At 43.0% G+C, this 22,812-nt stretch overlaps 1 protein-coding gene across 7 annotated transcripts in view; it reads right to left on the reverse strand.

Annotated features, from left to right (window-relative positions):
• TTLL11 (tubulin tyrosine ligase like 11) overlaps positions 1-22,812 on the reverse strand; it is a 247,354-nt gene that overhangs the window by 38,345 nt on the left and 186,197 nt on the right. For 5 of the 7 annotated variants that reach the window (XM_033961090.1, XM_033961088.1, XM_033961089.1 and 2 more), the window contains 2 exons: positions 16,603-16,863; positions 400-497 (listed from right to left, as the gene is read on the reverse strand). In XM_033961090.1, the coding sequence (XP_033816981.1) occupies positions 400-497; positions 16,603-16,863 (359 nt within the window). The remainder of the gene's footprint in view (positions 1-399; positions 498-16,602; positions 16,864-22,812) is intronic. The other 2 variants (XM_033961092.1, XM_033961094.1) reach the window with 1 other exon arrangement.

A 22,812-nucleotide genomic window follows, 5' to 3' on the forward strand; every position in this document is an offset into this window, starting at 1 on the left:
CTATAGGTGCTGTGCCAATTTCTGTGTGAAATGATCATTTTTTAAGTGTTTCTAAAAATTGGCTTTTAAAGGCATTTTCAATTATAACATCAACAAATAAAAAATGTTAAATTCTGTGTGGAATTTGGCTAGGCACTGCTGATCTAGGCGCCATTTATATAATCAGGGCCGTGTGTTTAATATACTTTAGCATGTCCTGTGTTAGCTCATTTTTGCTGTTTTAGGTGTGCATTAGTGCCTAACTCAGCTTAGTAGAAAGGTCTCTAAGCTATGTTTTTTACTAAAATATGCTGTACCTAGTTGAATTGAGCTCAGCTCAAGACAATCGTAGCCATATAAGGAAATCAAACATTAAAGATATTGAAAATGGTAAAAAGCTCTAATCTCACATAGAATTACCTGGTTCTCTATGGTCCATCCCCCATCTTCTTGTTATGTCAATGTACAAGATATCCACAGATGCCATTGAAAAACTATTATTGCTTAGTTTGCAGTTCCTATAAAAACAAAAAACAAGAGAGACAAGTTCCATCACTCAGACACATCAATATGAGAAGAAATTCCATCTTTTCGGTTGTTGCTCCCTCCCTTTGGAATTCAGTGCCTAACCATTTGAGACATCCATGGAGAAATTAAAATCTTTTCTTAAAACATTCCTTTTTAAAGACGCATTCCAAGTTTGATTGTCCTTTTAAGGATTTTATAAAGACTTACTTTTAGCCCACTTAAGTTGGACTGCTATGTGTTACCCTTACCTTTTGTATTTGCCTATACTTCTTTCTTTCTTTTATTTATATTGTAGTTCTCCCTTTTTTCCATTCATTTCAGTATGTCCTTTTGTCTTAATTGATGATGTCTTTGTTATTATTTGGCCTCCCCCTAATTTTATTGTATAACCACCTTGAAACTATTGATAAGGCAGTATATCAAATTTTAAATAAACTTGATTACACATCAAGATTCAAACAGAGAGCTGCAAGTTAAAGCACAGTCTTATTGGTAAAAATGAGTTTTCAAAACTACAGAAAGCTATAGCAATAAAATAATTAACTCTAGAATATTAATATTTAATAAAAAGAGTTGTCAATTGCAGCAGGATGGTCAATACCTTTATAACTATGTAGATTTTCAATCAGGCTTGATATTCAAATTTGAACATCTAATATAATAAAGCCCTAAGCGCGTATGCGCACTCCCACCTGCATGCGCCCGTTTTCCGTGCGCTGTGGGGACCCGCAGGTAGGAGTGCGCATGCGAAGCCTGTCGGCCGCCAAGAAGCGTCAAAGGACCGGCCAGGTAATACACTGCGACTCCCCCTCCTCCACTTCCCCCTGCTGCCGACCCTACCCGCCACACCACTAACACGCCGTGACTCCCCTCCCCCCCCCCGCCGACCCTACCCGCCACACCAGATACCCCCGTTGACCCTCCCAGCCGACCCTCCCACCGCTACACGGCCAACAAACCTGGCAGCTCCAGCAGTGTCCCAGGCACACTAAACACGCTGCTTCGGCTCTTCTACTGGCCTAATTTCCTCTGCCGTGTCCCTGATGGGCTCTCTCCCTGCTTCCTTGTCCGCTGCCACAACTACAGGAAAGGAAGTTCCAGGCGCCAGCCCACAAGCCTTCTCCCCGACGTCAATTGTGACGTCGGAGAGGAAGTTCTGGGCCAGCCAGGCAGCAATTGTTAAAGTGCCATATCTCAAAAAAGATACAGTACGATTTCCATCTATCTTACCCCAATTCATCCTTGTGCTCCATCAGCTCCCTCTCAGGCATTTCTCTCTCTAGTCTTTCTTCTGCTTATAACCTCTCCTTCCTCTCTCCTTCCTATGCCCCCTCACTGCCTTCCAGCCTTTGTCCCACCCCTCCCCAAAGCCAGCCTGCCTGCCTTGCTTGCTCGCTCCCTCCCTGTCGCGCCGAAGCTAGCCTGCCTGCCTGTCTGCCTCCCTCCCTCCAGCGCCAAAGCCTGGCCTACCGTCAATTCTTCTGCTCATAACACACCCCCCCCCCCCGGTCCACTGCCACCTGCTGCTTCTTCCCTCCCACCATCACTGCAACTGCAGGGAAAGGAAGGTCCAGATGCCGGCCCACAAGTCTTTTTTTCCTCTGTTAGAGAAAATAGTACTAACTATTAAAAGCCCACGTGTATTTTGCAAACCAGAAAGTGAAAATTTCTTTTTTTAAAATTTTTAATTTTTAGTCTATATATTTATTTTTATTGGAGAAGAGCCTCAGGTTGAGGAGCAATTTTTTACCCAGAATGGATTTACCTTTTTGTGAACTGCTGTTCACTAGCTCCTATTTTACATCACCGGCTCTACTACCAACCTACCACCTAATATAACTACACTGGGAACAGCGTAGGCTATTCAGCATGGCTCTCTGCGCTAAAAACCACTAGCACGATTTTGTAGAAGAGGGGGATAGACTAAAAAAAATTTTTTTTAAAAAATTTTCACTATTAGGTTTGCTAAATGCACATGAGTTTTTAATAGTTAGTATATGATACTTATTTTACCACGTTTCCTTAAATTTAGAGAAAATAGTACATCATACAGCATTGGGTTGTTCATATTTTGTTGGGAGTTAAAGAGTTTGAGCACAGTATTAAGTCTCCAATTGATAAATTTAGTTCTGATCTGCATCCATTTTTTTAAAATCTTTTTATTTAATTTTCATTAGTACATGATAACCAGGTTCAAGGAATAATAACATTCACAACAAGACACCCAATTTCCCTTCGGTGTGTTGCTCCTCTTTACATCTCCTCTAAACTCACCCCCACCCCATTTACCTCCCTAGTCCCCCAGATGATACATAGCTTCAATGATTAAACAGCATCTCAAGGGATAAGTCCCCAGTACATAATCATAATCTTCAATCTTGAAACCTCACTTCATTTGTCATCTGTATCCATATTTTGAGGAGGAGATAACGTTTTTGCACACAGAATGTTTGCATTTAATTCATAAGAACTGCCACAATGTATCAGAACAAAGGTCTGTGAGAGTCATGTATGCAATAAGTTATGTATGTGAACATCGTTTGCCAGGTGTGTCCTGACTGAAAAAAGATTGAGAACCACTGTCTTAGGACTATGTGAAAAACATCACTGCATTTCCACTCAGACATAAAAACCAATGTTGGCTTTTTGACTTAAAGCAATAGTCTTGTGAAATTTAAATAATGGCTGGCTGTCTTTGCTCTAAGAAAACAGTGCACTTCAAGTTATTAAGTCCGTGATTATTAATGTTTTTTTATGAAAAGAGAGCTCATATGGAATAAATGATACAACTAATAACTAATTTTATGTAGTACTTATCTCTGTTTATCATTTAAGAACATAAGAAGTTGCCTCCGCTGGGTCAGACCAGAGGTCCATCATGCCCAGCAGTCCGCACCCGCGGCGGCCATCAGGTCCATGACCTGTTAGGTGGTCCCTGACTTTTCCTATAACCTATCTCTACTTCTATCTGTACCCCTCAATCCCCTTATCCTTCAGGAATTTATCTAAACCTTCCTTGAACCCCCGTAGCGTACTCTGCCCTATCACAACCTCCGGGAGTGCGTTCCATGTGTCCACCACCCTCTGAGTAAAGAACTTCCTAGGATTTGTTCTAAACCTGTCCCCTTTCAATTTCTCCGAGTGCCCCCTTGTACTTCTGGTTCCCCACAGTCTGAAGAATCTGTCTCTGTCTACCTTTTCCAGGCAGAATAGCCCCAGTTTTTCCAACCTGTCAGCGTACGAAAAGTTTTCCATACCTCTTACCAATTTAGTTGCTCTTCTCTGGACTCCCTCAAGTATTGCCATGTCCTTTTTGAGGTACGGCGACCAGTACTGGACGCAGTACTCCAGATGCGGGCGCACCATTGCACGATACAGCGGCATGATGACTTCCTTCGTCCTGGTCGTGATACCCTTTTTGATGATATCCAACATTTTGTTTGCTTTCTTTTGAGGCTGTCGCACATTGTGCCGATGCTTTCATTGTTGTATCCACCAACACACCCAGGTCTCTTTCAAGGTTACTTACCCCTAGCAATGATCCTCCCATTTTGTAGCTGAACATCTGGTTCTTTTTCCCTACATGCATGACTTTGCATTTCTCTATATTAAAGCTCATTTGCTACTTTTTTGCCCACTCTTCCAGTCTCGTTAAGTCCCTTTGCAGGTCTTCACAGTCTTCCGTGGTTCTAACCCTGCTGCAGAGTTTGGTGTCATCTGCAAATTTAATAACCTCACATTTTGTCCCTGTCTCCAGGTCGTCTATAAATATATTGAACAGGAGCAGTCTCAGCACTGACCCCTGCGGAACTCCACTCGTGACCCATTGCCAGTCTGAGTATTGGCCCTTTACTCCAGCCCTCTGTTTCCTGCCTGCCAGCCAGTGTTTAATCCATCGGTTAACATCCCCTTACACCCCGTAGTCCATAGCTTCTTAAGCATCCTTCTTAAGTCTAAGGCTTTTTGGAAGTCAAGGTAAATGTCTATGGATTCCCCTTTGTCCATCTGGCTGTTTATCCCTTCAAAGAAGTGCAGTAAGTTCGTGAGGCACGACCTTCCCTTGCAGAAGCCGTGTTGGCTCATCCTCAGCTGTCCACTGTAGTTTCCCGGGTCACCCCTCGATCCCTTCTTAAAGATAGGCGTGACATTTGCTATTTTCCAATCCTCCAGGATCTCCCCAGTTTTTAAGGATAGGTTACATATTTGCTGGAGTGTTTCCGCTATTTCGTTTCTTTTAGTACCCTTGGGTGGATTCCGTCCGGGCCCGGTGATTTGTCGCTCTTCAATCTATCTATCTGTTGGAGGACATCCTCTTGGCTTACCTCTATTTGCTCAAGCTTTTCATTTTGATCCCCACTTATGATTTCCTCGGGTTCTGGAACATTGGATGTGTTCTCGCTCGTGAAGACCGACGAGAAGAACTTGTTTAACCTGTCAGCTATCTTTTTCCTCCTTTACCACTCTTTCTGTCTCCATCATCCAACGGTCCCACTTCCTCCCTCGCCGGTTGCTTCCCCTTCACGTACCTGAAGAACGGTTTGAAGTTTCTCGCTTCCCCAGCCAGCCTCTCTTCATATTCTCTTTTTGCTTTCCGAACCACTCGGTGACATTCCTTTTGGTGTTTTTTGTGTTCCTTCTGGTTGTCCTCAGTTTGGTCCTTTTTCCATTTTCTGAACGATATTTTCTTGTCACCTATCGCCTTCTTCACTGCATTTGTTATCCACACCGGGTTTTTTGTTTGATTCTTTTTGCACCCTTTCCTAAACCTGGGGACGTAAAGGTTTTGTGCTTTGTGCACCGTGTCCTTGAATAGGGACCAGGCTTTCTTTACAGTCTCCATCTTCCCTGAGCTGCCTCCGAGTTTCTTTCCCACCATTTTTCTCATAGCATCGTAGTTCCCTTTTCTGAAATTGAGCGCTGTCGTTGTGGTTCTCTTCACCTTTGATGTTCCTACTTCTAATTTGCACTGGATCATGTTGTGATCGCTGTTTCCTAGTGGCCCTATTACTACCACCTCCTTTGCGGATCCCCCTAGCCCGTTGAGGATTAGGTCGAGAGTGGCATTTCCTCGCATTGGTTCCATGACCAGCTGTTCCATGAAACAGTCCCTCACAGCCTCCAGGAATTTTGTTTCCCTCGCGCAGTTGGAGTGTTCAATACTCCAGTCTATCCCAGGGTAGTTGAAATCCCCCATCACCACCACACTTCCGCTTTTGCATTTCAGCCTCAATTCTGCTTCCAGGTCTTGGTCGTTTGCTTCTGGTTGTCCAGGTGGGCGATAGTACAGTCCCAATTTTATGTCAGCTCCATTTCTTCCTGATAACTTAACCCATAGTGCGCCCTTACTGCTGTTTCCATCCTGGTCAAGTGAATGGAGTCCTTTATATATAACGCTATTCCTCCACCCTTCTTGTACGTCCTGTCTCTCATATAGAGTTTGTACCCTGGTAGGACCACATCCCATTTGTTGTCCTCAGACCACCATGTTTCTGTGACTCCAATTATGTCTAGGTCCTCTTTGTTGGCTATGACTTCTAGCTCTCCCATTTTGGCTCTTAGACTCCTTGCATTTGTGTATAAGCAATTTAAGTCCCGGTCGTTTACTTTCTTTGCTGGTTTTTCTCGTGGTTTGTTACTCCTGCCGACCCCCCTCATGGGCTGTCACATGTCCCTCTAGCTCCTGCTGTTCTCTCTTCTTTTTGCTCTCTAGTTTCACTTGTTCCTTGGACCCCTGCATTTCATTTTGGGTCCTTTTTCACATTTTTCCCGCTCGCCCTTAAGTCCATCTTTACATTTTTCCCGCTCAGTATCTTCGTTTGATACTCTTGTCTGAAGCGTCGTTGTCAGATCGACTGTCAGCTTTCCCCTTCTCCTCAGTTTAAAGCCTTGTCTATTTCGTTATTGACGACGTTTGCCAGCATTCTCGTTCCTGCCATGCTCAGGTGCTGTCCGTCCCTCCTGTAGAGCTTGTTCTTTCCCCAAAAAGTTGTCCAGTTCCTTACAAAGTGGAAACCTTCCTCTTCGCACTATCTCCTCAGCCATCCATTTATATTGCTTTCAGTTCGGTCTGCCTCCTCGCATCTGCCCTTGGTACTGGCAGGATCTCTGAGAAAGCTATCTTCCTTGTCCTCAGCTTCAGTTTCCTTCCCAGGATCTTGAACTGCTCAGTTAGTGTAGTCCTGTTGTATTTTCTTCTGCTGACATCGTTGGTTCCAACGTGGATTATCACTGCTGTCTCCTCCGTCTCAGCTCCTTTCAGGATCCTCTCGATTCTGTTGGTGATGTCCTTCGTTCTTGCCCCCGGGAGTCATGTCACTAGCCGGTCCTCTCTCCCTCCTGCTATGTGACTGTCCACTTCTCTCAGGATTGAGTCACATAGCAGGAGGGAGAGAGGACCAGACTCCTTTTATCAAGCAACAGGAGAGAGTTTACCGCAGACCAGCGAAGTAAATGCTCCAATGCTCATTCAATTCCTATGAGTGTCGGAACAATTATGTCACCAGCCCGCGGTAAAAAAGCTCTACCACTGCTTGATAAATGGAGCCTTAGTGCACTCAGCAATATAAAAATCTGATATTTATTAGAACAGATTCAAAGATGATACTGAAGGGCTTATGTATTAAAGGAACAGTTTATAAATGTCTATAGATACTTGCCATGTGTGAGAACATTTTAATTGCAGGCTGGAAAATATTTACCCACGTAGAACTGCATATATTTTTCTCTGTGAATACGGTTTCCTGCAAAATTATGCCATGTTATTGCACTCCCCCCCAACAGCCCCACCTACTTTCCTATTGTTGATCCATATGACATTTTTATCTAGTAAAACAGTGATCAACTTTCTAATAGTCAATTGAAAATCACCATCCCCATTACTGATAAAAAGTTTTAGCATTCTTGTGAGCAAAATTTAAAGGGAATTTCAAACTTCCATTTAACATGGGATGTATTATTTTGATACCATGTACTTGAACTGTTTCTTATATTTTTTCAAAAAACTCAATAAAAATATTGAACTAAAAAAAAAAAAGTGTAGCATGCAAGCAATGCCCGACAAAACTGTCCCTTTTCATAGTAGATGACGGCAGATAAAGACCCGAATAGTCCATCCAGTCTGCCCAACCTGATTCTATTTAAATTTTTTTAATTTTTTCTTCTTAGCTATTTCTGGGCAAGAATCCAAAGCTCTACCCGGTACTGTGCTTGGGTTCCAACTGCCGAAATCTCCGTTAAAACCTACTCCATCCCATCTAAACCCTCCCAGCCATTGAAGCCCTCTCCAACCCATCCTCCCCTAAACGGCCATATACAGACACAGACCATGCAAGTCTGCCCAGATCTGACCTTAGTTCAATATTTAATATTATTTTCTGATTCTAGATCCTCTTTGTTCATCCCATGCTTCTTTGAACTCAGTCATTGTTTTCCTCTCCACCACCTCTCTCGGGAGCGCATTCCAGGCATCCACCCCCTCTCCGTAGAGTAGAATTTCTTAACATTGCTCTTGAACCTACCACCCCTCAACCTCAAATTATGTCCTCTGGTTTTACCATTTTCCTTTCTCTGTAAAAGATTCTGTTCTACGTTAATACTCTTCAAGTATTTGAACGTCTGAATCATATCTCCCCTGTCCCTCCTTTCCTCTAGAGTATACACATTCAGGGCTCTCTTCATACATCTTCTGGCGCAAGCCTCCTATCATTTTCGTCGCCCTCCTCTGGACCGCTTTAAGTCTTCTTACGTCCTTCACCAGATACAGTCTCCAAAACTGAACACAATACTCCAAGTGGGGCCTCACCTATGACCTGTACAGGGGCATCAACACCTTCTTCCTTCTACTTACTACGCCTCTTTATACAGCCCAGCATCTTTCTGGCAGCAACCACCACCTTGTCACACTGTTTTTTTGCCTTTAGATCTACAGACACTATCACCCCAAGGTCCCTCTCCCCGTCCGTGCATATCAGCTTCTCACCTCCCAGCATACACGGTTCCTTCCAATTATTAATTCCTAAATGCATTACTCTGCATTTCTTTGCATTGAATTTTAGTTGCCAGGCATTAGACCAGGGGTCTCAAAGTCCCTCCTTGAGGGTAGTGGTTAATGGAAGTCGCTCGGAGGAAGGAAAGGTGAGTAGTGGACTCCCTCAGGATTCGGTGCTGGGGCCGATCCTGTTCAATATGTTTGTGAGTGACATTGCTGAAGGATTAGAAGGAAAAGTGTGCCTTTTTGCAGATGATACCAAGATTTGTAACAGAGTAGACACCGAAGAGGGAGTGGAAAATATGAAAAAGGATCTGCAAAAATTAGAGGAATGATCTAATGCAGGGCTCTCAATGTCCCTCCTTGAGGGCCGCAATCCAGTCGGGTTTTCAGGATTTCCCCAATGAATATGCATGAGATCTATGTGCATGCACTGCTTTCAATGCATATTCATTGGGGAAATCCTGAAAACCCGACTGGATTGCGGCCCTCAAGGAGGGACATTGAGAGCCCTGCATTAGATCATTCCTCTAATTTTTGCAGATCCTTTTTCATATTTTCCACTCCCTCTTCGGTGTCTACTCTGTTACAAATCTTGGTATCATCTGCAAAAAGGCACACTTTTCCTTCTAATCCTTCAGCAATGTCACTCACAAACATATTGAACAGGATCGGCCCCAGCACCGAACCCTGAGGGAGTCCACTACTCACCTTTCCTTCCTCCGAGCGACTTCCATTAACCACTACCCTCTGGCATCTGCCCGATAGCCAGTTTCTAACCCAGTTCACCACTTTTGGTCCTAATTTCAGTCCTTCAAGTTTGTTCAACAACCTCCTATCAAGGCTTTGCTGAAATCTAAGAAAATTACAAAGTAGTAACGGCACCAGTGGCATTCAGCAAATCTACTGGGCTGAAGATGCAGCACTCCGCTGAAGGCTTGCTCCCAGCTCTTCTTCCTTATTGCATCACTGTCAGGAGATTGATACAGTATGCTAAAGGCTCACTCCCAGCTCCTCTTCCTTAGGGTGTCACCGTTAGGGAATTTGTTGTCTCTATTTAATCCCTTTTTGGAAGAATGTTGACCAATCAGCATTTGGACAGCAATTGGGCTCCTCCTGCTTCTTGAACACAAGAGTGTGCTGTGCACTGAGAGGAGGGGGAGGGGAATGAATGATGGAATCTTGCCTAACACTGTGCTATTAAGCATGCCAGTTTGGACTCAGAAATGATTACATGACAATGTTTTGTTTTGTTTTAATTTGGTACAAATTCTGAGCCTGTACAAACAAATTAAAGAGAACACCTATACAGAATTCACTAAGGGCAGTAAATCCTCTAAGTGTACAATGTGCTCCTGTAAGCTGTTTGCTGGTTCGGGCCTTCCCACCCTTCCTGACACTGACTGACTGCTAAAGTTTGGTTAGTTTCCAGTGTGAGCTGAGGGGAGGAATTGCAGTGGCTGTCAGCGTTACTGGCTTCTTGTTTTTTTAAATTTATTAGACTTTAAAGCGGCTATCTGAAAGCATAGCTAATGGCGTGGAGAGAGCAGATGGCAGGATTGTGGAAATGGAAGTGGATTATAGCGCAAAGGTGACTAGCAGCTGCCTGAGTGCAAGAAATTAGCCAGGATGAGTCAATGGAAGGGCTCAAGCCGAGTCATGGTGCTGGCTTAGGCTGCACTGCACTTTTAGAAGCGGGAGATTTGTATGAGCAGACAGAGGCTTTCAGTCTCGACAAAGCAAAGCAAACTGCCCTATGGCCTGGCATTCACTCAGTTTTAGAAAAAAATGCATAATTATGGTTATGTTTTGGGAGTATTTTTTGGACATGTTTGTTATTCTTGGCACATGTAAAATATTCTTTGGAACAATACTGGCAATTTGTCTAACCTCTCTGCCTTTATTTCAAGCATTTCACATATTTTTGTAATTATTGAGTTTTTTCCTTTTTTGCCCACACTCCAAAATAAACAAGTGGATTTAAGAGGGTGCGCTGAGGTCCAAGGAATTGCTACTCAGCTGACTTTAGGAACCAGAGTTCTGCATTTTGCGTTAGGGAAAAAACCTCTTTCTATCTGTACCCTTCTCCTTCACTACCAACTATTCTGAAGCTGTGTTTAAGTCCTAACTCAATTTACTTGTAAAGCACCCATATCTGTTTCTCATTCCCTCTATAGTCCCCTACTAATATATCTGCCTTATCATTCCATTTGTAATGCATAGGTTGTGTATAACTCTGAAGGATAGATTTCAGTGATACAGAACTTGTTACTTTACATCAATACAGAAATCAAAAGGAGAAGTAGCAAATGTTATAGGTGACTCTCAGAAAGACTAAGACATGACATTGTTCAGCACAAACAGTAAGCACATTAACATTGGTTAAGGATACATATTGTACTAATGTTTAGCACAGGACTGTCCAACTTTGGTCACGAGCATCAATCTAGTTAGTCAGATTTTCAGGATTTCTCCAATGAATATGTATGAGATTATCTGCATGTACTGCCTCCATTGTATGCACTAGATCTCATGCATATTTATTGTAAAAATCAAAAAAAATCTGACTTGGCGAGGGCTGAGGTTGGTCACCCCTAGTCTAGCTCATCTATTGGTATAAATACCACCACATTCCACAGAGTGGCACACACATTTGGCAGACTACAGCAGTACTGGCAGGAAGGATCTTATCATGTTCCTTCTACCCCCAATTTCTCAACTATGAGAAATACATTTTCTGCCTACAATTTTAACTAGTTTTCCTTTGTTAATGTCAAATTGGGTAACTTTGTTGATTTTTGTTAGTCTAAATCAGTTAGAAACATAGAAGATGATGGCAGATAAGGGCCATAGCCCATCAGGTCTGCCCACTCTACTGACCCACCCCCAAGTCTACTATTCTAGGGATCCCACTCCTGGTGACAGGTTCCCTTGGCTTAACCATCTAAGGGATCCCACATGGGCATCCCATTTGCTCTTAAATTCTTGCACGCTGTTTGCCTCGATCACCTGCACCGGGAACTCGTTCCAAGGATCAACCACTCTCTCGGTGAATAAATATTTCCTGGTGTCGCCATGAAATTTCCCACCCCTGAGTTTGAGCGGATGCCCTCTTGTGGCTGAGGGTCCTTTGAGAAAGAGAATCTCTTCTTCCATCTCGATACGGCCGGTAATATACTTAAACGTCTCGATCATGTCTCCTCTCTCCCTACGTTCCTCGAGTGAGTACAGCCGTAAATTTTTCAGCCTTTCCTCGTACGATAGATCCTTGAGCCCCGAGACCATCCTGGTGGCCATCCATTGCACCGACTCTACTCTCAGTACATCTTTTCAGTAGTGTGGCCTCCAGAATTGCACACAGTATTCCAAATGAGGTCTCACCATGGTTCTGTATAATGGCATTATGACTTCTGGCTTCCGGCTGACGAAACTCCTGCAGATGCAACCTAACAACTGTCTTGCCTTAGATGAAGCCTTCTCCACATGATCAGCAGTTTTCATGTCTGCGCTGATGATCACTCCCAAGTCTCGTTCTGTTGAAGTTCTAGCTAAGGTCTCACCATTCAAGGTGTAAGTTCTGCACGGATTTCTGCTGCCGAGGTGCATGATCTTGCATTTCTTAGCATTGAAGCCCAGTTGCCAGATCGAGGACCAAAGCTCCAACAAATGTAGGTCCTGTGTCATACTATCGGGTGAATTGCCGTCTCTCACTATATTACATAGTTTGGCGTCGTCAGCGAATAACGTTATCTTACCTTGAAGCCCCTGAGTTAGGTCCCCTATGAATATGTTGAAAAGGAGCGGGCCCAAGACTAAGCCCTGCGGTACTCCACTGGTCACCTCCGATGTTTTAGAGAGGGTACCGTTAACTACTACCCTCTGAAGTCTGCCACTCAGCCAATCATTGTAGTTAGCCAATCATTGTAGTCATGTAGTTAGTGTTTCTCCCAGCCCCATTGATTTCATCTTGTTCAACAGCCTGTGATGCGGGACACTATCGAAAGCTTTGCTGAAGTCTAGGTGTACGACGTCCACGGATTCTCCCAAGTCTAGCTGTTTTGTTACCCAGTCAAAGAAGCTGATGAGATTAGATTGGCAGGACCTACCTTTGATGAATCCGTGTTGACTGGGATCCCGTAGATTCTCCTCATCCAAGATTGCGTCTAATTTACGTTTGATTAGTGTTTCCATGAGTTTGCATACTATTGATGTGAGACTCACCGGTCTGTAGTTTGCAGCCTCTGCCCTGCAACCCTTTTTGTGCAGTGGAACGACGTTAGCTGTTTTCCAGTCTATGGGGACTCTCCCTGAACTTAGGGAGAGATTGAAGAGTCCTGATAGCGGTTCTGCCAGGACATCACGCAGCTCACTGAGCACCCTGGGGTGTAGATTGTCCGGTCCCATGGCTTTGTTCACCTTGAGTCTTGCCAGTTTGTAATAGACGTCGCCAGGTGTGAACTCAAAATTCTGAAACGGGTCTTCCACGCTGGGCCTTGCCTGCAACTGCGGACCGTGCCCCGGTGCCTCGCAGGTGAAGACCGAGCAGAAGTATTCAATCAGTAGTTCTGCTTTATCAGAATTTGATTCTGTGCAGTTCCCATCTGGTTTTCTAAGGCGTACTATCCCGTCTGTGTTCTTTTTCCTATCACTAATATACCTGAAGAAGGATTTGTCCCCTTTCTTCATGTTCTTTGCCAGAGTCTCTTCCACTCGAAGTTTGGCCTCCCTGACTGCCGTTTTGACCGCTGCAGACCTCGCCCTATGTTCTAGTTTAGCTTCCCTAGTCTCCGTTCATTTGTAGGAAATAAATGCTTTTTTCTTCTCCTTGACGAGATGCGAGATTTCTGCGGAGTACCATTGGGGTTTGTTGTTTCTCCGCCGTTTGTGTACTGATTTAATGTAGAGGCTTGTCGCTTCATGTATGGTAGATTTCAGGGATGACCACATAGCTTCCACATCATCGTAGCTTGGTTCTGCAGTGTCCGGTGGACGAAATCTCCCATGCGTTCGAAGTCAGTGCCTCGGAAGTTGAGTACTTTTGTTTTCGTGTTTGATCTAGAGAAACCTTTCCTGAGGTAGAACCACACCATGTTGTGGTCGCTGGAGGCTAGCGTATCTCCTACCGAGATCTTCGAGACGCTATCCCCGTTGGTGAGGACAAGGCCAATTGGGTTTTCAGGCTAGCCCTAATGAATATGCATGAGAGTGATTTGCATATAATGGAAGTGATAGGCATGCAAATCTGCTTCATGCATATTCATTAGGGCTAGCCCGAAAACTCAATTGACCTGGTGGTCCTCCAGGACAGGGTTGGGAACCACTGGTCTAAATAATTATGGGGTCCTTTTACCAAACTGTGGTAAATTTTGAAGTTAGGGCCCGATTCTACATATGTTGCCTAAAAAATTGGTGCTGACTAGTGTGGTGCTAAGTGTAACTCTATAAAAGTTAGGCACACTATATAGAATCACGCTTAGCACTGCCTATACAGCGTTACGCATCACTATGATCCTAACATTTAGGTGCACCATATTTATGCCGGGGTTTTCTTGGGCCACAACAGCACCTAAGCCAAAATAGGCGCCCAAATCCAAAACACACCTCTAACCATGCCACCTTTTAGGTAGGTGCATTTGACAAGGTACCTAACTTTTAGAGAATCATGCCTACCAAGTTAGGCACCTGTCAATTAATTCCAATTAATGTCAATTATCAATTAAATTAGGGGCCTACAGCTAAAGCACGTTGATATAGGTGCTAAAGTTTAGGCGGACTTTATAGAATATGCCCCTTACTGCACGATTACCATGTGATAAGTGCAAAGGCTGTATGGTAAATACAAGGGGTGTGTCCTACATTTAAATGCACAAACCAATCAGTTAATGCAGTACGTACATCGCATTACATGCAATGCAAGAGCTTCTACTAAGGGATAGAAGCGCCATTTTGGATCACAGCACCAACCCAGGCGGCAGTGGAAGGTGATAGTTCAGGGGATTCTTCTGTAACAACAATCTGAACTATCAATGAAGCCTCCATATAATTCCCAGGGAGGGCTGGGAAGATGGGGAGAGGGCAAGGATCTAGAGAGGCAGGGTTGTTGTGTTGGGAGCAGGGCTTATCTTTTAGGGATTTGGGACAGTGATTGGGGACTCGGGACTGTTAGAGGGAATGTGAGAAGGACTCGGAGCTATCAACAGCATGTAATTAGGACTCAAGGCTGAAAACAGGAATGTGATCACAGGTGCTGGGCCTCTTGACTAGGGAGACCAACGGCACAGATGGTAATGGAGAATCAGTGGGCTAGAGGAACATTCACATTAGAGCTGTGGCTGATCTACCGGACTACCAGTACTGTATCTGTAAATATCACCTCCTCTTGAAGTAGCAATAAGTTTGGCTGCGTTATTGGCTTTCTCAACAGCTAGCACATAACGACTCATGTAATAGATATCTTAGCCAATTACTCCTCCTCTTGCCCAGGGCCCACCCAGATCCCATCCCATCCCACCCAGATCCCATCCCATTCAGCAATTAATGTGGGCATTTTACTGCAGCAGCCGATTTAGCACAGGAGTCTGTGCTACTTGAAACGACCAGGTCCCAATTTATATTAGCCTCGTTCTGCTGTCTTCACTACAGATGCATCCGGGGACACCTTTGTAGAAAGAAAATCACACACACACAAACGCACATGCAAATAGGCAAAAAGATGTCTCTCCTTTATTCAGAGTACTGCATACACCTTTATAGCATTTCACATGGGTCAGTTTTTTTAGCATATGACTGTAGGAAAGATCATATATGGTAACAGGATATATAAAAGCAACTAGAAAAAGGTAGCAAAAATAAGGAGAGGGGTAGGGTATCTATGGATAAATACTGTCTTGTCGAAGGTCCAGCAATGCTTCTTATCTAAGTCCTGACGCACAGCACAGGATGTGCACAAGATGTGGGGGTAACCTTGGCAAAACTATTCAGCTATAGAACAGACCTTGTGGCCTCTTGACAAACAAACTGTTTCAGCTGTTTGTTTTTTTTATATGTTACACAAGTAGGAATAGAATAGACTTACAAAGAAGTATATGCCCCTTCACTACAGTCTACCACAAAGTAAATCCCATGCAGTTCAGTAGGAGAGCTCCTATATGCTTTACCTTACATTTCTTTTTTTTTTTAAATTCTTTATTTATGCGTTTTAACTTTTTGACAAACACAAAATCAAAAAGAAAGAAATAATACAATGCCAGTTTAACATTCTCAAAAAGCAAATCACAATTTTCCAAGAAATAACAACAATGCCGGCTTGTATAATTAGCCCACAATATAGGAGGCTAGAACTGCACATTTAACTGAACTATTTCACTGGTAATTATTCAAAAGAAAATAAAGATGTGACTAGGTGGGCCCTGAGCATAACTTCATTGAGCTAATATACAAGTAGCATATCTCATGTAATATCTACAATTTGCCCTTTGGCAGAAATAAATTTTGACAACTGCTGAGGTTAAAAAAATACATATCTACTCCCTTGATAGAACATAACACATTTGCAGTGGTATCTCAAAACAAAAATTGCCCCCCAGCTGCATAACCTGGGGCCTCAAAATAAGAAACTGTTTTCTTCTCCTCTGAGTTGAACGTGACACATCTGGATACATTCTCACTACTTTTGATATAAATGGAACATCTTTATATTTGAAAAAAAGCTTAAGCATCCATTCCCTATCTGAATCAATGGCAAACTGTACAAGCAGTGTAGCAGTAACCGGTATCTCACTATCAGATCTCTCCAGGAAATTCGTTAAATCCAAATTATTAGCAGTTACAGGAATACAAATATGCCATCGCTGGCATTGACGACAGACCACATATTTTGATAATGTATCATCAATAAATGTGAATGATGATACCATATGTACATAAGTTCATTCCACACTTTTTAGTTCCTATTATTTTCAGATCTCTCCTCCACCCAGTTCCAATCCCCAGCACTTCAATAATTATCTAGTTCATCCAAGATACATTTGAAATACCATTCTCTGAGATTGTTAATGTGCTTCCTGAAAAGCTTAATCTAGCAAGAGAAGACAATTTCAGTTACTAACCTTATGAATGTTCGAAAGCTGGTTGGTCCTAATTTCATTGTGCCTTTTATTCCGAGAAATCTGATAAACAATGCAGCTATCCGTTCTTTCAATCGCAAATAGTTGAACTGTTTAGCATACTTTGGAAACACTTGTTTTAGACAAAGAGAAGGTGGGCTGCCTTCTGGATTTATAACTGCATCTTTTTCAGGTTTGGCTGCTAATAAATCGTCAGCCTGATTCTGTTCCTTTATTTCTGATGAGTTCTCAGATACATTAGAGCTGCAACATAAATAAATGTTAAATTGATTTACTTTAGGAGAACAATATTTACAACTTAAAACAATGAAAACCCTTCTTGAAAGCACAGTTACTTATCGTAACAGGTGTTATCCAGGGACACCAGGCAGATATTCTCACATGTGGGTGACGTCATCCACTTAGCCCTGGTACGGACAGCTTTAAAAGTTCATTGCCACTTTAAGACCTTAAGAAAGTTTGCAAACTGCCCGCACCATGCATGCACGAGTGCCTTCCAACCTGACGAAGGCTCATGGCTCCTCAGTTCTATAAGCAAGCTAAGAAGCCAACCAGGGGAGGTGGGTGGGTTGTGAGAATATCTGCCTGCTGTCCCTGGATAACACCTATTACGGTAAGTAACTGTGCTTTCTCCTAGGACAAGCAGGCAGCATATTCTCACATGTGGGACTCCTTAGCTTACTAGGATGGGATGGAGGGAGTGTTGGCCATTAAGACAATAAATTTTACAATACTGCTTGGCCGAAGTGACCCTCCCGTCTGGAATTGAATTCCAGACAGTAGTGAGATGTATGAACTGAGGACCAAATAGCAGCTTTACATATTTCATCAATAGGAGTTGAACGTAGGAAAGCAAGAGAAGCTGCCATAGCTCGGATCTTGTGGACTCTGATGCAATTCCCAATTGCAGCCCAACCTGAGCATAAGAGAAAATGATACAAACCACTAACCCTGCAGATATAGTTCTCTTAGATACAGGACGTCCCAACTTATTAGGATCAAAGGAGATGAAAAGTTGAGGAGATGCTCTATGTGGCTGAATTCTCTGTAAGAAGATAGCCCAGGCTCGTTGGAAATGAGAGTATTAAAAGCCGTTTCTCCAAAATGAGAATGACTCTTAGGAAAGAACACTGGAAGTACGGTAGATTGATTTAGATGAATTCTGTGACTACTTCTGGAAGGAACTTCAGATGGATGCGAAGCACAACTTTGTCATGATGAAACACTGTGAATGGTGGTTCCGCCACCAGTGCTTGAAATTTACTCATTCCTTGAACAGAGGTAAGAGAGATGAGAAAAAACCCACTATCTAAGAGGTATTTCAGATAAGCCGAGGACATTGGTTCAAAAGAAGACTTCATAAGTTCATAGAGAGAACAACATTGAGATCCCAAACTACTGGAGGTGGTTTGAGAGGTGATTTGACCTTAAAAAGATCTGTTAATGAATCTGGACACAACAGGATGAGTAGTTAGATGTTTACTATCAGCTGGACTGTAAAAAAGAATCGACAGATGAACTCGCATCAAAGTGGTCTTGAGACCTAAATTGGATACATGTATAAAAAATCCAATACTGCAGATATAGAGCATCATGATGATGAAAAGTACACCAAGTGGAAAACCACGTCCATTTCTGTGGGTTATATTGCTGCGTAGACGGTTTTCATGACGCTTCTATAATACGTCTTGACAGGATGAGAAAGATAAAACTAAGTCCATGTCAACCAGAGAGGTATCAAGCTGTCAGGGGTAAAGCCTGTAGATTGAGAAGCAGAAGAGATCCGTGACTCTGCATTAGAAGAGGTGGAAAAGTCTGAAGAGGCATTGGTTCCTTGATACTGAACTGAGATAGAAGGGAGAACCAAGAATGCTTGGGCCACCGAGGGCCAACAGAATCATGGTGAACAATTTCTGATTGAGCTTGACAAGCATCTCGAAGATGAGAGGGATTGGAAGAAATGAATAAAAAAACCTGCGTGTCCAATTCAGAAGAAACGCATCAGGTTCCAGGTTTTGGGGAGAATACTGCTTAGAGCAAAACTGAAGCAACTTATGATTGGTGGGGGACGCAAATAGGTCTATCTAAGGAGTTCCCAAAGAGAGAATATGTGATGCAGAACTGCAGAGTTGAGCATTCACTCATGTGGCTGAAGAAACCTGCTGAATTTGTCTGCGAGACAATACTGCTTCTCTCAAATGTATACTGCTTTCAAAATTATATTGTGAGCAATTGCTCAGTTCCAAATCTTCTGGGCCTCCTGACAAAGATTGTTTATGTAATACATTGCAACCTGAACATCCGTGGGGGTTAGGAGGACCTAGTTAGTCACAATGTGCTGAAATGTTTTAAAAGTATCGTAGATCGCTCTGAATTCCAAATGATATAGATAGAAAAACTGGTTCTAGTAGACTAGCAACTTTGAGTGTGAAGACCGTCCAGATAAATCCCGCAAGCGTAGGAGGATGAGTGCGTGGTCGGAACCTTCTGATGTGGAGGTGTGTGGAACAAAAATCCTCTGGAAAGCAAGGAAGAGCATTCCACCACTGCAGAGATAGTCAAAGTGTAATGTGTTGAGACAATGACATACAATGCTCGAGACCACTGACATACAAGAGTCTATTGAGGAGTCTTGAAATGAAGTCTCGTAAACGGAGTAACATGCACCATGGAAGCCATATGACCTAGGAGTACCATCAGATGTCTGGCAAAGATTGATAGGAGAAGATAAGTCTATTTGCAAAGCTGAATCAAATTTTGTTGTCTGCTGAGGGAGAAACACTCTGAAATAAAAGGTGTGTAGCAGAGCTCCGATAAATTGCAGATTTTAAGAAGGTCGAAGTTGGGATTTGGGAAAAAAAATATTTTGAATCCCTACTGCTGAAAGAAGAGAATTGTGAACTGAGTCACTTCGAGGTTGGATCATTGATGAGGCAAATGTCCAGACAGGGAAAACCTGGAGATCCTGCGTCAGTAACGCTGCTGCCACTACAACCAGGTCCTTGATGAATACTCTGGAACAGGATCTAAGGCCAAAAGACAGGACTCTAAATTGAAAATGGCAATGTGCTTTCTGAAATCTGAGTAATTTCCAGAAGGTCGGAAGCACTGGAATATGAGAATAAACTTCTTTTCAGATCTAGGGAGCATAGCCAGTCATTGCGACTTGAGAGGGAATATAAAGTTATCAGAGACAACATATGAAACTTTTCCCCCCCCAGTGGAAATTTGTTCAGGCCCCTGAGGTCTAAAATTGGCCGTAGACCTCCCTTCCCTTTTGGGATGAGGAAATACCGGAAGTAAAAACCCCGGTTCCTCTGCAGAGATGAAACTTTTCTTTGAGCAGAAGAAGGGATACCATCTTCCGAAGAAGAGGAGACTTGAAAAGAGAGTTTCTTGGAGATCTGGAGGCATAGAGGGGCATAATAAAAAATAACATCTAAGTCCCCTTTTGGCCTAAGGCCCTAAACGCTGAAAGTAGAAGCAGGAAAAATGTCCATTCTCAAAAAAAAAGTCCAAAATGAGGTTTTTTGGGGGAGAATGGCCTACCTCTACGTTCAGCTGTTTAAACACACAGACCACCACTACGTCTACACTTATAATACATTATCAACCAAAAAAAAGCTTAAGTCCCAAACGCCCAAAACAAGACTTTTTAGGCAAAGGAGGGGGGCCAGTCCTTCGCCTAAAAGCTGGATTAATCTGTAACTGGTGTCTGTAAAAACAACACCACAGAATCCAAACCCCACACCCCCGCAACGATCGCGGCAAGAAAGATGGCTCAACTCACTTGCCGCGATCGCCCCACCTCCAAACTGCTGCGACCCACAGCAGGAGAGATGCCCAATCTCTCTTACCGCTGTTCATGCCAGTTCGTGGGGAGGGGTGATCGCCATCACGATCATGGCAGGAGAGATGCCCAACCTCTCCTGCCGAGACACGATCCCCCCACCCCAAACCAATACGGGCAGGAGGCAGCCCAACCCCTCCTGCCCCTGCAACCCCCCTAAGATATGAGCAGGAGGGAGCCCAACCCTTCCTGCCTCGGTGATCCCCCCCATTAAGATAAGGGCAGGAGGGAGATTCCTGGGCAATAGATTGTACCAGGTGTTTAAGGATGGTAATCTATCCTACTGTTGGAAAAACTCTTGTGGGGTACCGCAGGGCTCCCCTCTATCCCTAACTTTGTTCAACATTTATCTTGTTTTGTTGGGAAATATGTTGCAAAGTTTAAAGCTTAACTTTTATATTTACACAGACTATATTACTGTAGTCATCCCGCTAACATGTCTGTCATCCGAATTTATAAATTAATTGGTAAGCATTTTAAATCAGATTGAGCTTTGGATGACTGCTTTTAAACTGAAATTAAACACCGAAAAAACTAATTTTTTTTAGCAACGCCCAATGATAAGATCAAAGAAACTACGATTCATATGAGTGGACTGGATTATAATATTGAACAATCTATAAAAATATTGGGAGTAACTCTGAATAAACATCTTACTTTGGAAAAACATACTTACTGTTTAAGAAATGTATTTCGGTACTCTGGAAGCTCCGCACAATTAAGAAGTTTTTTGATGAAACTTCTTTTCGTCTGCTGGTGCAGTCTTCTATTTTGAGTATTCTGGTTTACTGTAATATTGTATACTTAGAGGCTTACAAGAAAATACTTACAAAATTGAGAGTGGTCCAGAATATGGCTGTTTGCCTCATTTTTGGATTAAAAAAATGGGAGCACATTACTCCTTTTTATCAAAAACTTCACTGGTTGCCGGTAGAGTCCAGAGTCCTGTTTAAGTTCTCTTGCATTTGTTATAAAGCAGTTTTTGGTATGTTACCAGGTTATCTTGCCCCTCACTTCTCTTTGAGTCATTCCAATAAGAGTACATGTAGGATAAACCTGTTTAATTATCCCTCTATAAAATCCTGTCATAAGAAGTTCTTCGAAAGAACTTTCTCATTTCAGGCCGTCAAATTGAATACATGGCTTCGAAAAATGCTAGAGGCTACTTCCTATTTTGATTTTAGAAAACTGATAGACACACCTGTTTGATAGGTTGGTATCCTAATGCATTCTGTTTTAAATTATCCATGTTTTTAATTGATGTATTCCAATTTTATCTGCCTGTTTTTATCTTCATGCTATTTTATTTACACTGTATGTATTAACTTTACTTGTTATGAACCGCTTTGAACCTTTTTGGTATGGCGGTATATAAAAATAAAATTATTATTATTGTTATTATTCCTGCCCACAATGCACCCCTCCTAAGATAAAGGCAGGAGTTGCCCCGGTGACCCCCATCCCCCTAAGATATGGGCAGGAGAGAGACCAACCCCTCCTGCCCACGATGCACCCCCCGACATCCCCCTCACCCCTGACACCCCCCTCTTATCTACAATTAGTTGGCCAGACGGACGGGTCCCAAGCCTGTCTACTTGGCAGGTCCACCATCGCCCGAATGGCGGGCCTTAGGGCCTGATTGGGCGGGGCCTTAGGCACATGGGCTGAGTTGGCATCTCTCCTGCCGCAATCATTGCGGTGGGGGGTGGGCAGGTTGCCGGGGCCACTGAGCTGATCGCAGCAGCCGTGATCAGCTCAGCGGCCTCTTTTCAGAACTTATACCTGTTTTGACTTGGTCTAAGTCAAAATGTATAAGTTCAGACTAGGTAACCTGTTCAAGGTTTTGATTATTCTTGCTGTATGACTAGGTTTAGGTCGGCCCACTTCCCGCTCCTCTAAAAACGCCTCTTTTCACTCTAGGCATTTAGAGGCAGGAGAAAGGCCTAAGCTAGTTTTAGATACGTCTAAAACCAGCTTTGATTATCGGTACTTGGACGATCTGGCTTTTTGATCATCCAAGTACCAATTTAGGCCCCTTTTTGGACTTTAAAAAAAAAATTATTATGAGCCCCCTAGTGATTAAGTGAAGAGAAAGAAATTCTAAAAAAAAAAAAAAAAAAAAATTTTTTTTAAGATGTAGTGGCCTCCTCCTCCCCTACAGCCACTCCCAAGCCTCCAGGCTTTTGGAATTAAAAAGACAATGGAGTAAAAGTATGGCGAATGTTCATTAAGGAACAGATGTAGGGAAAAAGACTTAAAATAAATGGATGCCTTCTAGAAGGTACTGTATAACATTGATGGAACAGTGGAAGACATGTTGCAAGAAAAACACCTGGTTGATC

Source organism: Geotrypetes seraphini, chromosome 10 (genome assembly GCF_902459505.1).
Source record: "Geotrypetes seraphini chromosome 10, aGeoSer1.1, whole genome shotgun sequence".
Classification (NCBI taxonomy): domain Eukaryota; kingdom Metazoa; phylum Chordata; class Amphibia; order Gymnophiona; family Dermophiidae; genus Geotrypetes; species Geotrypetes seraphini.